Source organism: Vespa crabro, chromosome 15 (genome assembly GCF_910589235.1).
Source record: "Vespa crabro chromosome 15, iyVesCrab1.2, whole genome shotgun sequence".
Taxonomy (NCBI): Eukaryota; Metazoa; Arthropoda; class Insecta; order Hymenoptera; family Vespidae; genus Vespa; species Vespa crabro.
Genome location: NC_060969.1, coordinates 1,984,015 through 1,997,660, shown reverse-complemented (window position 1 = coordinate 1,997,660; position 13,646 = coordinate 1,984,015). Strand labels below are relative to the sequence as shown.

General features: G+C 30.7%; 3 protein-coding genes across 8 annotated transcripts in view; 2 read left to right on the top strand and 1 right to left on the bottom strand.

The window, feature by feature from the left end:
* The first annotated feature begins 4,146 nt into the window (after nucleotides 1-4,146).
* Nucleotides 4,147-8,034, top strand: LOC124429387 (glutamate receptor ionotropic, delta-1-like). The gene is made up of 10 exons (XM_046974591.1): nucleotides 4,147-4,478; nucleotides 4,620-4,783; nucleotides 4,859-5,188; nucleotides 5,805-5,920; nucleotides 6,041-6,211; nucleotides 6,577-6,830; nucleotides 6,894-7,102; nucleotides 7,196-7,470; nucleotides 7,549-7,743; nucleotides 7,831-8,034. Exons 1-10 carry the CDS (start codon nucleotides 4,310-4,312, stop codon nucleotides 7,904-7,906), a joined length of 1,959 nt encoding a protein of 652 aa, XP_046830547.1. The 5' UTR covers nucleotides 4,147-4,309; the 3' UTR covers nucleotides 7,907-8,034.
* On the bottom strand, nucleotides 7,785-8,944 carry LOC124429392 (dynactin subunit 5). Its single transcript, XM_046974601.1, has 4 exons — nucleotides 8,769-8,944; nucleotides 8,520-8,707; nucleotides 8,329-8,440; nucleotides 7,785-8,252 (listed from the first exon to the last, which is right to left on the bottom strand). The coding sequence occupies exons 1-4, from the start codon at nucleotides 8,814-8,816 to the stop codon at nucleotides 8,055-8,057; spliced, it is 546 nt and encodes a 181-aa protein (XP_046830557.1). The 5' UTR covers nucleotides 8,817-8,944; the 3' UTR covers nucleotides 7,785-8,054.
* Nucleotides 8,945-9,312: 368 nt separating this feature from the next.
* Nucleotides 9,313-13,646, top strand: part of LOC124429386 (protein PTHB1) — a 24,905-nt gene continuing 20,571 nt past the window's right edge. For 4 of the 6 annotated variants that reach the window (XR_006943432.1, XR_006943431.1, XR_006943430.1 and 1 more), the window contains exons 1-6: nucleotides 9,313-9,715; nucleotides 9,845-9,933; nucleotides 11,206-11,470; nucleotides 11,960-12,222; nucleotides 12,601-12,731; nucleotides 13,521-13,646. The exon at nucleotides 13,521-13,646 is cut by the window's right edge and continues 52 nt beyond it. Coding sequence is in view for 3 of the 6 variants with exons in the window: in XM_046974590.1 (XP_046830546.1) it covers nucleotides 9,441-9,715; nucleotides 9,845-9,933; nucleotides 11,206-11,470; nucleotides 11,960-12,222; nucleotides 12,601-12,731; nucleotides 13,521-13,646 (1,149 nt within the window). In the remaining 3 variants the exon portion in view is untranslated. Of the gene's footprint in view, nucleotides 9,716-9,844; nucleotides 9,934-10,758; nucleotides 10,846-11,205; nucleotides 11,471-11,959; nucleotides 12,223-12,600; nucleotides 12,732-13,520 lie in introns of those variants that run through there. The other 2 variants (XM_046974587.1, XM_046974588.1) reach the window with 2 other exon arrangements.

Sequence of the window (13,646 nt, the reverse complement as noted above, 5' to 3'; positions counted from 1 at the left end):
AAAAAAAGAAAGAAAAACCATGAATAATGCATATTTTCATTGAAAGAAATCTGTGTTAATACGCAGAGAAGAAAAAATATTTTATTCTGGGAAAAAAAAAAGTGCTATTGATGTGATATCCACCCCTCTCCTCTCCTATCATCGATAAAAAACGTGTTCTATCATTTTCTTTTTGTTGTATGTATATATATTTTTTTTTTTTTGTTTTTTTCTTTTTTTTTTTTTACTTTATTTTACATTCAAGTAGAATTGTTCTTGCAAATTGTTACGATTGTTCGACTCGAGTGATTTTACTAAGAATCGTAGTTAGACAAAAGATTATTGAGGAGGATGGGGGCGAACGTGGAAGGAGAAAAGGTGGAAGAGAACAGTTTTGAAATTTAACGAGCACTTAAGTCGCATTATCGCATTAGTACATATTCGTCGAGTGAAGCGATACGTGCGAAGAGGAAAGTCATATGTATAGATACATACATGCATATGCATACACATATGTATACACATACATATATATATATATATATATGTGTATATATATAAAATTAAAATTATACGTATGTTTGTAAGAGGATTTAAACTTTGAAGAATTATATGACTTTCCAACTACTTATTTATTCGTAGCACGAAGTATCATTTAATGAACGAACAACTACATGAAATAATGACTCTTCCAACGTTCTTGATTCTCTTTATTCGTAACGTGTATTTCTTTCGTCATCGGTAGTCTCTTCGAAAGCCTACGATGGCATAGCTCGTTCATTAGATAGTAGGTCGACAAACCGGTACGATTCTATACTGACGTAGTTACTTATATAGTTCTTACTTGCTATCACGAATTATGTACATTCAGCATTATTTCTCTCCCCCTCTCTCTCTCTCTGTCTTCTTTTTTCTTTTGTTGATTGTCCACGAGAAATAAAAAAAAGAAGAATAAAAAAATATGTGATGGTAAAATCGAGATGTTTTATATATATTATATTGAAGTTGTATATATATATATATATATATATACTTCTTTTCTTTTGATTAAGTTTTGTTTTATCGAAAATATTGCAAAACGAAATCTATCCAAGAACTGATGGAATTTTTATCATTTTTTGTTTAACGATCGTAAATGTAATTTAATCCTTGTATCAGCATCTACCTTTCTACAATGGAAACTTTTTCTTTTTTCTTTTTTTTTCCTTTCTTTTTCTTTTTTTTTTTATGAGGAATGCAATATACGTTCTGAATGCATATTATACGAACTGAATATTATATTTTAATACGGAGCTTCTTTACTTTCCATTAGGTTTTAATATTATCGCGCTTTCTATTTCTTTCGTATTTCGATATCTCTTTTATTCTTGTATGTTTAAAAAAAAAAAAAAAAAAAAAAAGAAAGAAAAAAAAGAAAAAAAAAACATATATATATATACGATATGTTTATGTGCAAGAAAGTGTGAAATTATTAGTCAATCATTAACCCTGTTAATCGAAGTATATGATCTTTATGTAAATTTAATTATTGCAACGAAAACAGATCATTATCTTTTTTTTTATGAAATCGTGTCAGATATAACTATTCCGGAAAACCTAAAGAAACAAATTTAAGATAATTTATTTTCATCTAATAATATATATTAAAGATTAATTTGTTTAATTGAACATTACTTAAATGGTATTATGAACCAAGTCCCACTTTCGAAAATGATCATTTTTTTCCAACTTGGTTGTAATGCATACATATATTTTTTCATTTTACGCAGACTAAAATAAACTAAAATAAATTAAAATAAATATTGTATATAATTTATGGAATGATTTTTTAATTTAATCAATTTAAAATTGTCTATCCGACAATTCCTTCAATGAGGAAAACACAAATCCTTTTCTGTTACCTGTCCGCCATTATTTGAATTACATAATATCGAAGTTTCATTGGAAACTTATTTTAATATTTATGTATGTATACACATATTTATATAGATGACTCTAATTGTAAAGAACAATATTGAAAATTCCTGACGAGGAAATAATAAGAAATATTTTACAATTTTTCTCAACAAGGAAATATTTAAAAATTCTTTCAAGAAAAATTATCAATCATATTATAATATTTAACACTCTGTGATAAATTTCTGATTGATCGATCAATTTATCTGAAAATTTACGAATCGGATTGAATTCGTTTGATTTTAATCGAATGAAGAAGAGGAAAGAACAAAAAAAAAAAAGAAAGAAAAAAGAAAAAAGATGAATAAAACAAATAAGAGAACAAAAGAGAGATTAATACAGAGAAGTTGAAAACAATAAGAAGTAATAAGCTTCTTTGTGAGATATGCGCATGTATCTATGTTTTTGTCGACTTGATTGTTCTTTCCCCCCTGAACAAATGCCGATAAGATGATAAGAAATTTTTAGATAGCTTCGCCTCACGTGCCAATCACCGAGTCATCACGCGATCGAACGAGAACGTTCGGTCATAACTCGAAACTTTACTTTTCTAATTTTACAACGATGTAACATAACATATCCTTGACGTATAAATGTTTTATCATCGTTTCCGCAAACGAAGAAAATTTTTAAAACGAAAAATAAAAAATATAACGATCGTAGAAAATATCACGTGTTATCCTCGTTTAATATAGTATCGTTTAAACTTGCATAATGTTTAATAATGTTTAATGCATCGTCATCGATTGTCATTCTCGTCGTCTATTAAAAGTTGTCTTGATAATCAAGTCACGATAATTAACACGAAGATTATATTATATGCCGATAACGATATATATATATATACATTGCATATTTCACAAGCAAAAACGATTTCTCCTTCGTTCTGGTAGCCCTCTTGTTTCCTCGAAAGTAGAAAATCCTGTTTACGTGATATCAACGTGTCGAAAACTCAGAATATAATCGTTTTACGAGCAGCAATAATTGTTAACACGATAAATAATATAAATGACAAAGGTGAAACAAAAGAGAAAAAAAGCAAGAAAGAAAGAAAAAAAGAAAAAGGGATTTATAGTTAATCATTCAGTAACAGAGGCGTATATCATGAAACGAAAGAAATTATGGGAAATTTTAATTCCGCGCATTCCATCACGTCAATTCGTTGAATTTCGATATTTTCAAATAATTTTCTCTTTTCTTATTTCTTTTCAGACATGAATTATAACCGTTAATATTTTATTGCCTTCTTTTTTTATGATTGTCATTGTCACCAATGCAATTTAATTAAGAATGACATATCGCAAATGCGATGTTTTCACAATTTTTTTTTTTTTTTTCGTATATATTTCTTTTTCCTCATATGTATTTATGTTTATATGCACGCGTGCGTGTATGCGCGTGTGTGTGTGTGCGTGTGTGTGTGCGTGTGTGTGTGTGTGTCTGATAAAACAAAAAAATTTGTCGATTATCTTATTCCTCTTTCTCTATATAACAAGATAATTCGTTTCGTGGGAAATGTGTTATTACATAAAGAAAGTAAGAAAGAAGAAGAAAAAGGAGAAGAAGAAAAAATAAAAAAGAGAAGAAAGAAAAGAAGAGAAAGAAAAAAAAAATGCAACACAAAGAATAGTTCCGTGCATGGTGAAAGTACACGATACGTTCTCGTGTCTCCAATGATTTTCTTACTGTCTTCTCTAATCTGCTATTACATCTTTCTTACAATTCTTACGTTAGAATTTTCATCGTAACAAAAATTACATATCCTCGATCTATTAATTCTCCTAGAGTTATAAGCGTTATATAGTTCGGCTAATAAAAAAATAATTTCTCTCGTGTGAACAAACACAGCTGCGATACTTTTCTAACAGTAAACGTCCAAATAATATATCTATCCGAGTCATTAGAACGAAATTATCTGTTTGAGAATATAATTTGCTAAATCTGGAATATTACGGCATAGTATATAATGAAACGGTATTTTGTAAAGAGAGAAAAAGGAAAGAAAGAAAGAATAAAAGAGTAGAAGAAGAAAAAAAAAGAAAAACAAAAAAAAAAAAAAAAGAAAACCAGAAAACAAAAGAAAATTGAAATATCGAAGGTTTGTACCACTATGACGTAACTCTATTCTTTCTAAATTCTCGACTAACTTTAAATCGTTTTTTTTTTTTTTTTTTTTTTTTTTTTTTTTTTTTTTTTTTTGTGAACTTAGCATAGAAAAGTCTCTTTTGTCGTTTTATTATTCCGTTCCACGTTAATCGTATGTATTATACATACTTAAACGCTGTGCCCTCGGTGTTTATGACTTTATACTATAGATTTTAATGATATTTTACGATTTATCGAAGGAAAGTTTACGTATTCGAAGGACAACACAATGTTATTGTTACTCCTCCTTGTAATTCTTCTATCTAATTCTTATGCCATCGAGGGATCTTCCGAATTTTCATGGAAAACGAATGATATTCTTTCGAAATTCATCGTAGACGCCACTTTTCATCTTTTTCCACCGTCAAGAATATCTGCACGTTTATGCTTTTCTAAAGGTAATAATTGTATTGTTATTCTTCTTCTTCTTCTTCTTCTTATTATTATTATTATTATATAATATTACAATTATATCACTAATGTCATAATCATCAAAAATTTTTTTTATCTCAATGGATTTACTGAATAAACAAAATCAGACGATATAATCGGCTTATCAAAGGAAATGTCGAAAAGACATCTGTTACATGATATTCGAAATGAATTCGATCGGCTCGATCCTAAAATTTATGATAATTTAGAACACAGAAATTTGTATGTTATCAATCTCGATTGTGACCGTGCAATAGACATCTTAAATGAGGTAAAACGTATAAGAGATAAAATGCATTGTTATGTTAATTTGTGATTAAATGTTTATAGATTATTTTCAATTCAGGCAAATTCTAAAAGAATGTTCGTTGCTCCGACAAAATGGTTATTTTTGAAAGATTCAAGGACAATATTAAATACGAAGGATCTACAATTTATAATGAAAACATTTCGTAATTTTACTATTTATCCGGACAGCGACGTTATTATAGCACGAAGGATTAAAAAGAATTTTCTAGAACTATTATCAATATATCGTCCTAGTCCTTATCGAGATGTAATTTTAGAGGATCGTGGAAATTGGTCGTTTACACGTGGGATCGTTATGAAAAATTATGATCCAGCATCCCGTAGACGAAGAAATCTTCAGCTTACTCCACTTAAATCCTGTCTCGTGGTATATTAAAGCTTTTTATTCTCTTTCTTTCTTTTTTTTTTATATGATAAGCAATAAGTTGTTTATCTCATAGTAGTTTAATATCAACGTGATGATATGAAACGAGTGAGATAATTAAAAATAATTCTTTTATGTATTTATTGAAGATTTCATTGAATCTTAGGAAAGAAAGAGAGAGAGAGAGAGAGAGAGAGAGAGAGAGAGAAAGAGAGAGAGAGAGAGAGAAAGAGAGAGAGAGAAAGACAAAGAGAGAATATATCTAATTCCATTTACTTTAGAAATTGCACAATATCGTTATCGAAAATTATCTTTCGAATAGATTACATTCAATTTATTTGAGATATCAAGAACTATTTCGCGTAGAGCTTATCCTAAATTCGATTAACTTTAAATTTAGTTACAATCAGATAATCGTGTTTTAGTGATAAGATATTTTTTCGATGAATCATTTTTTACTTCTCTATTCTTTTTTCTTTTTTAACACTTAAACATACTCGTTTTTTTTTCTTTTTTTCTTTTTTTTTTTAAGCATTGCTTTATTTCCACAAGCTTCTATATTAAATGAGTATACATTTCTCTTCTTATTTCTCTATATTTTTTTTTTCCTTTTTGATAGATGACAGATCCAGACACGATCAATCATTTAACTGATTATCACAATAAACATATAGATCCAGTTACGAAGGCTGGTTATTCATGTGTACTTCATTTGGTAAATCGAATGAATGCGACGTAAGTATCATTTTTAATTTGGTTCTTAAATTCCATATAATTAATGGAGAAAGATCGACGTGAAAAGATAAAAGAAAAATATCCGATACTTTCAATTAAAAATTGTATCGTTCGTTTCAGGGTAACATTCAATATAGCAGATACATGGGGTTATCGTGATGAAAATGGATCGTGGAATGGTATGACCGGCATGTTGCAACGTCGTGAAATTGATTTCGGAGGAACTGGAACTTTTTTTATAAAAGAACGAATAGGAATAGTTAAATATATACAACTTTACACGCATACTGGGTAAAATATCTTCACGTATATTTATACGTTTTTTTGCGATCAATCGGATTCAAATTTCCTATATTGCATTTTATTTTATTTATTTTTTATTGATTTCAAATTTTTTACCATTTATTTGTTACGTAGATTTAAATAAAATTTTAAATCAAATTTTAAATCTACCGTAAGATTTATAAACATTCAATGCTACCCAGTGGTGATCGATGTTACTAACGCCCGGTGATATGCAATATTCATACACTAGCGTATAAAAAGAAACATTCATTATGTAAATTAATTTCATACATTTTTTTTTCTTTTCTCGAATTTTTTAATCTATAATAATGTTATATATTTTTCATTTTTTTTTTTTTTTTTTAATGTAGATCACGTTTTATATTTCGACAACCATTGCTTTCGACAGTAAGCAACATATTTGTCTTGCCTTTTCATCGTTCGGTTTGGATAGCTATTGGTGTCCTCATTCTTCTCATTATTACTTTACTCTTTATATCTATGAAATGGGAATATAATTGCGGAGCATCAGCAAAGTCTGCGATATATTGGAAACAGATGAATCCTGGCAAGCCAACTATTGGCGATGATATATTGGTTATTCTTGGAGCATTTTTCCAACAAGGTGTTCGTTCTTAATAAATTAAAATGAATTATTTTATTAGTTTCTACAATTTAATTGTTATAGGATATGCTTATGAACCTTATCAAATTCCTTCACGTATTGTCACCTTAATGTTATTGATAGCTGCATTGAGTCTGTACACTTCTTATACAGCAAATATTGTTGCTTTGCTTCAATCAACGACAAATTCTATTCAAACGGTTACTGATCTTTATAATAGTCCATTAAAACTAGGTGTACAAGATGCTGTATATAATCGATACTATTTTAATGTGAGTATTTAAAATCTCTGCAAATTTTATAAGACAAATTTTATATATAACAAGATGAGCTTACTAGAAAATATTTATTTTTTTTTATAACAGTCTTTTAAGGATCCAATAAGAAGGACTCTCATAGATGAAAAAATTGAACCAAAGGGTAAAAAATCTTCTTGGATGTCTATTGAACAAGGTGTTCAAAAAATAAGAGATGAGCTCTTTGCTTTTCATGGTGAAGTTGGTACTGTTTATAAAATAATACAAGAAACTTTTCAAGAGGATGAAAAATGTGGCTTAACTGCTATCAATTTTTTAAATGTACTTTATCCACTCTTTATCATTCAAACACAATCTCCATATTTGGAAATTTTTAAAAATAGGTATAAATTTTATTTTTGCATAATGTACTAATTCATATGATGTAATATTTATGTATTAAAATATATGACTTTTTACAGTGCTTTAATAATACAAGAAACTGGTTTAAAATATCGAGAAGAGAGACGTTTATATACAAGAAAGCCCAAATGTGATGGTCACATGAGTTTCATAAGCATAGGATTTACTGAAAGTCACTTTGCATTGGTGATAATGGGATGTGGCATAATTATCACTTTTTTTGTACTAGCTATGGAACTTCTGTGGCATAGAATGTAATACTTATCTATATTATGATTTGTATTTTAAATTTAAATTAGTAAGTAATTTAAATTTTATTATTCAAATTTAATTATTTACAGGCAAAAATCAAAAATGAAAGATATTAGAGAAGATATGGAGGCAATTGACAATGATAGTCAAGTTCTTACACCTTAGTTGAAAAATTATTGCCTATATTTTCCTTTGAATTCATTATTATTTGATAATTAGTGCTTTAACTCTATAGCAATATAAATAATTATATTATAAAAAAGAAATATAAAATAATATAAATACAAAATTAACATATATACATTTTTATATATTACATTCGTGCGGGTAAAAAGTGTTGATAGTAATTTTTTGTAAAATCTAACATAAGATCTAGAGTACATTCGGGTAAGTCCTCTATACATACAGCAGGACTTCCAGAAAATCTAGTAAAAGATGGAACTATTGTTTCTGGTGGTACTACTGCACCATCCTCAATGTAACAACAATCCTTTAATATCGACCGTCTCCCCTATTCAATATAAATAATTGGTATAAAAGATATCAATTAATAATTACTTTTTACCAATTATCAAGCAGATACGTACTATTACTGCATTTTTTCCAATGTATACATATGAACCGACTAGTGCAGCATTGACAACAGCCCTTTCTCCCACAAATACATGATCACCCATAGTTAATGGAAAGAAGGCAACCCTATCCAAAAAGGATAATCCTTTAAGTATACAGCAATCTGTATTAAATACTGACGAAAGAGGTGCAAGAATGTACAAACCCCCTACTAAATTTTTTAAAAGGTGGTCGTATTACAGCATTCTTGCTAATAATACAGTATCGACCAACCTTTACATTTGCTAAATCCCCTCTGATTATAGCATCTGATTGTACTATTACCTTTCCATGCAGTACTATATTCTGCGATCCACAAAGAACAGTCTGTCTACTCACTTTATTTCCTGAAGCCTGTAATATAAATATAAGAGGTTATGTTCTTGTATAATAATTTTATTTGACAATTTATTACCGTTTCGACGTATTCAGCTATATTGTAATAAATATCTTGGGGCTCCATGACGACGTAGGCAATATTTATGATCGATCACTTTATATATACAAGAAACTAATTTATTATTCTATATAAATCACTTGTTAACATTAATTATTAGTTGCTTCGTCTACGTAATACTGGGATTTAAAAGGTTAGTTTGGACCTTTCAAATATCGCTATCAGATGGCGCTCGTGGCGTGAAAAATCGATCGAAAACATTGGCCATTAAGGATAGACAATATTTACAGAGATCTGTAAAATTTTTATTTATAATTTAAATCAATGAAATAAATTCGATTGTATATAAAATTTGTCGTGTATTCGAGATGACAATTAAAAGTGAAGTCTCGTAATCAAATAGATAGTAAGTAACAAACGCACATATATATATACTCTCTTACTAGCATGTATAAACCTATAATTTTCATGCTATCAATCGAAAATAATCTATAGGTAAACACTCATAGGGTAAGCGTATTAGATTGTAATAGGATAACCAATTACAATCGACTTTGTGTTTTGAAAATACACCGTCATAGCAACGTAGTTCGTAGTCGTCCAAAGTAAAAGTAAGATTTCGTTGTATCGTATATTAAAGTTGTATCGTACGCGTGACTTTTGTTATCCAACGATTGAAAATTAAATAAAATGTCATTATTTAAAACGAAAGAATGGTGGAGAACGAAATGTGGATCAAACGAGACGTTCGATCGATCGAGTCTCCTTGTGGTTTCTTTATTTGAAGACGACAGAAAGGATTGCGTCGTAATTGGCAGTCATCAAGGATATTTAAGGATATATAATTTATCATCTCAATGGCAGGACGAAACAAAATCTTCGACGGGTTACAAATCTATCGATCTTATGACCGAAACAAAACTCGGTGATTGTATCGTCGACATAAAGGCGGGAAAATTAGTATCGTGAGTGTTACACCGTAACCGTTTTACTATCACGTGACTTACCTTTCCTCCATATTTTTTTTCTTTTTTTTTAAATTGTTTCGATTTGTTCGTCAGATATGTTTTATAATTCAAAAAATATCGTTTCAGTGGTTCCCAAGATACTCGTCTGGCAGTATTAACATCGAGCAAGCTTATAGTTTACACGGTTGCATTGACAAAGGGATCTATCGAACATGGTTAGTATAAAAATCAACGATTACGCAAAAATATTCAATTGATTTTCAATGTTTTTACATGTACGTTTCTTGACATCCATTCGTTTAATGGCCTCTTCAAGATCGATAGGGAAATCTTTAGACGATGTCGTTATTGAATCGAAAGTTATTTCTTATGGATAATTAATAAAAATCTTAGCTCTCAAAAGATTTGCCGGAGGCTGTTGTGCTCGTGTATTTCGTAACTGCATTATATGCTGAAAGCGTGCACAGGTAGCGATCGCATCTCTTGGAACGTGTATGTATGTATGTGTGTATCTATATATATATATATATGTATGTATGTATGTATATATATGTATACAAATGTATGTAGGTTGGCGGCGTTTCTTCCTCTATGTATTTGTGTGTAGCCTGTGTATACTTAGATTCTGTTATAAGTTTTATTTGAAATGCCTTAAGGCTGCTTTCACGAGTATGCCTGGAGCTATGTAATATCGTTAAATTCACTGGTCAGTCGTTATTCTAGGATAATTCGGCGTAATAAAAGCATAGACTTTGTGTCGTCATTTTTTTTCTTGCTCGATTCGTATAGCGCGCCTTTTCAATATGGCGATGGCGTCGATGGCGCGTTAGATATAAATTATTACTGTTACGTATTTATGTAAATAAACGTAGATACGTAGAGATATCTATATATACACATACATATATACGTACATACATATGTATATATATATATATATACATATATATACGCATAACGATCTTATTTCATTGATCGTACGATATTGTCATTCCTTCTCTCTTTACCGTCCCTGTTCTCGCGCGTTAAGGTATAACGATCTCGTAAAACGTGCACCCGAAGTACAAATATACACGCAAATGCGGCCGCAATGAATCCGCTTGACCTATATAACAGACAGGAATCACGTTTGTTCGTTTTCTTGACTCCTTCTTCTTCTTCTTCTTCTTCTTCTGCTTTTTCTGCTGGTTGTTTAGTGAATGTGTCGACGAGTAAAATCTTTTAATGAGTATCAAGGAGTCATTGAGGACGATACAAATAATATATTATGATGATTGCTTTTCTTATCTTTCTTAATATTTCTTAACGAAGATTTATTCTTGTTATTTTTTTTATTATTATTACTATTATTATTATTATTATTATTATTATTATTATTATTATTATTTATTTATTTTTTTTTTAGTCTTTTTTTTTTTTAGCTTTAAGTATTTCATTCATCGTCCTATAATCGATTTATATTACATATATTTCTATTTATTTTCTAGGAGATCAATGTAATCTGGAAATTGCTTACGAACACAGATTACCACGCTTTCCAGCATCCCTCGTAGTTGGTCCATTCGGTGGTGTACGTGGCAGAGACTTCTTATGCGTTCAATACTTGGACGGAACTTTATTCTTTTACGAGCAAGAAGCTTATGCCTTCAGTCAACTTCTAAGGAATCGTCTGTTGCCCGAACCGATCGTTTACATTTCGCGGAACGACGTCTTCGTCACTTCGAATTGCTCGTGGATCCTCGAATGCTACAGGCATGTACTTATATACATAGGTATCTCTTGCTTACGCTTCCAGGTAACTTACCTGACGATGATGGGAGTCCATTGTTTTTCTCTGTCTCTCTCTCTTTCTCTCTTTTTCTCTTTTTCTCTCTCTCTCTCTCTCTCTCTTTCTCTTTCTCTGTCTTTCTTTCTTTCTTTCTTTCTTTCTTTCTTTCTCGTGTGCTCTTTGAATTCAAGTATACGTCACACTCGAGTACATATACTTGGAATTTGCCTTTCTCCATCCTATTCAACAAAATTGTTAACAATTATTTACCTTTTACTTGACCTCTCTTTTTTGTCTGCAAATAATTTCCCCTCCCCCCTCCCCCCCCCCAAAAAAAAGAGAGAAAAAATGAAGGATTTACGAAAACGAAAAAAAAGAAAATAAAATTTGTTAACTTTTGCTAATGTTATTTCGTATTCGTTTGCTACTTTCATTTTATCTCAAAAATTAATAATAACGTGAATGTTCTTTAGGTATCAAAATATAGCAGAGTTTGGAAGAAATCAAAAGGATGGAGAAACGAAGAACGAAGCGGCAAAGAGCTTGGAACCAGAATGGAGTTACAACATAGGAGAGGCTGTAGTCGATATCGGTGCTGTTACCTTGAGCAGTTTCGAGATCGGGATCGTCGTTCTCGGGGAGAAAAATCTTTACTGCTTCAAGGACACTGGTGCTTCGTTAAAGTACACAAAAAGGCTCGACTACAAAGCACTTTGTTTTCACGCTTACGTCATAGGTAAATCATAATTTTCATAAGAAACAAAGAACGAAAAAAAGAAAGAAGGAAAGAACGAAAGAGAAGAGAGAAAGAGAGAGAGAGAGAGAGAGATGAAAAAATAAAAGGAAAGAAAATATAATATGAAATAAGTCGAATCAAATGTAAATTAATAAAAATTGTCCTCTAATAATATATTTTAAATGAAAGTGATCAATGACTGGTGAGCGACGTAATTTAGAAAATAAACCAAATTAAACTAAACTAAACTAAACCAAACTAAACCAAAGTAAAGCGAAATAAAATGAAATAAAATAAAATACGCGTTCACTAGGTAAGGTATGTAAAGTAAATGCTAATGATACTTAAAGGAAAACAAAATTTTTCTTTCATGCGTAGAACCGGATGGGAAACTGATGGTGTTCGTAATTGCCGATACAAGCACCTTGATGATTTACGAGGGTACAACTCTCAAGTGGTCGGCACAGCTACCGTTCGTTCCGGTAGCCGTAACTAGAGCACATTTTCAGGTAAAATCATTGCGTTTTATATGTTATGTCGTATCGACATAACGCGATATCTGATCTCTTGTAAGAGCATCATTTCTACATTAGCTCCAAAGGATCATTAATCTTTTCTGACGAGGAAAGAGATCTGACGATGGAAAGAGAACGATAGAAGAAGAAAAAGAAAAAAAAAAAGAACATTGAAAGTGAAGAGGGGTACTCGGGGTCGGGGAGGCGGGGGGGGGGTGGTAGAGTGGGAACGGTGAGAAAGAGAAAAAGAAAAAGAAAACGAAGCAAAAAAAAAAGAAAAAAAGAAGGAAAAATAACGAAAGATAGGAAGAGGCAAGAGGTGGTGTACTGGGAAGGACGAGAAGCCGGTAATTATCGTCCTGCCTGTTCTTTTATCTTATCGCTATGCGCAGCAGCGTCCAGCAAGGTTGCCATTGTTGTCTTTCCGGAGGACAGAGAGTGCGAACTGCTGGCTAATTGCTTTAATACCGAGAACTGATTCGATAATCAGACTTATTATCACCCTCGTACACAAGCTACATATATTCTCAAGATTAATCGAATCAAATGCACAACGAAAAGGAGAAAAAAAAGAAAAAAGAAAAAGAAAAAAAAGGAATGCAAGAGGAAGGGGTTTGGCAAAAAAAAAAAAAAAGAAAATCGGAAGTAGGCTAATTCTCAAATATATACCTTGATAAAACTTCGAACAGGAATCAGATCTTGACCTTGAGATCCTTTGAACTTACGTGGATGATATGTTCAAGAGATTATTGAAGGAAATTTGTAATGTATTTTATTTTTTAGTATCTGGATGGTTTAATCGTTATACTCTCGGAGGAAGGACAATTGGAGGCCTGCTATTTAGGATCGGAACCTTCTCTTTTCATAGCACCGGCTGTTCATCGACGTGGATTTGATTATATAGCTGCG

Excerpts from the sequence above, each read along its gene's own strand:
- LOC124429392 (XM_046974601.1), bottom strand. The coding sequence starts at position 8,816 with ATGGAGCCCCAAGATATTTATTACAATATAGCTGAATACGTCGAAACG. Across the intron at positions 8,441-8,519 it reads TTTAAAAAATTTAGTAGGGG|GGTTGCCTTCTTTCCATTAA; the intron begins GTTTGTACATTC and ends CTTTTTGGATAG. Across the intron at positions 8,253-8,328 it reads TTGGAAAAAATGCAGTAATA|GGGAGACGGTCGATATTAAA; the intron begins GTACGTATCTGC and ends TATATTGAATAG.
- LOC124429387 (XM_046974591.1), top strand. The coding sequence starts at position 4,310 with ATGTTATTGTTACTCCTCCTTGTAATTCTTCTATCTAATTCTTATGCC. Across the intron at positions 6,831-6,893 it reads TGGAGCATTTTTCCAACAAG|GATATGCTTATGAACCTTAT; the intron begins GTGTTCGTTCTT and ends TAATTGTTATAG. Across the intron at positions 7,471-7,548 it reads TTGGAAATTTTTAAAAATAG|TGCTTTAATAATACAAGAAA; the intron begins GTATAAATTTTA and ends GACTTTTTACAG.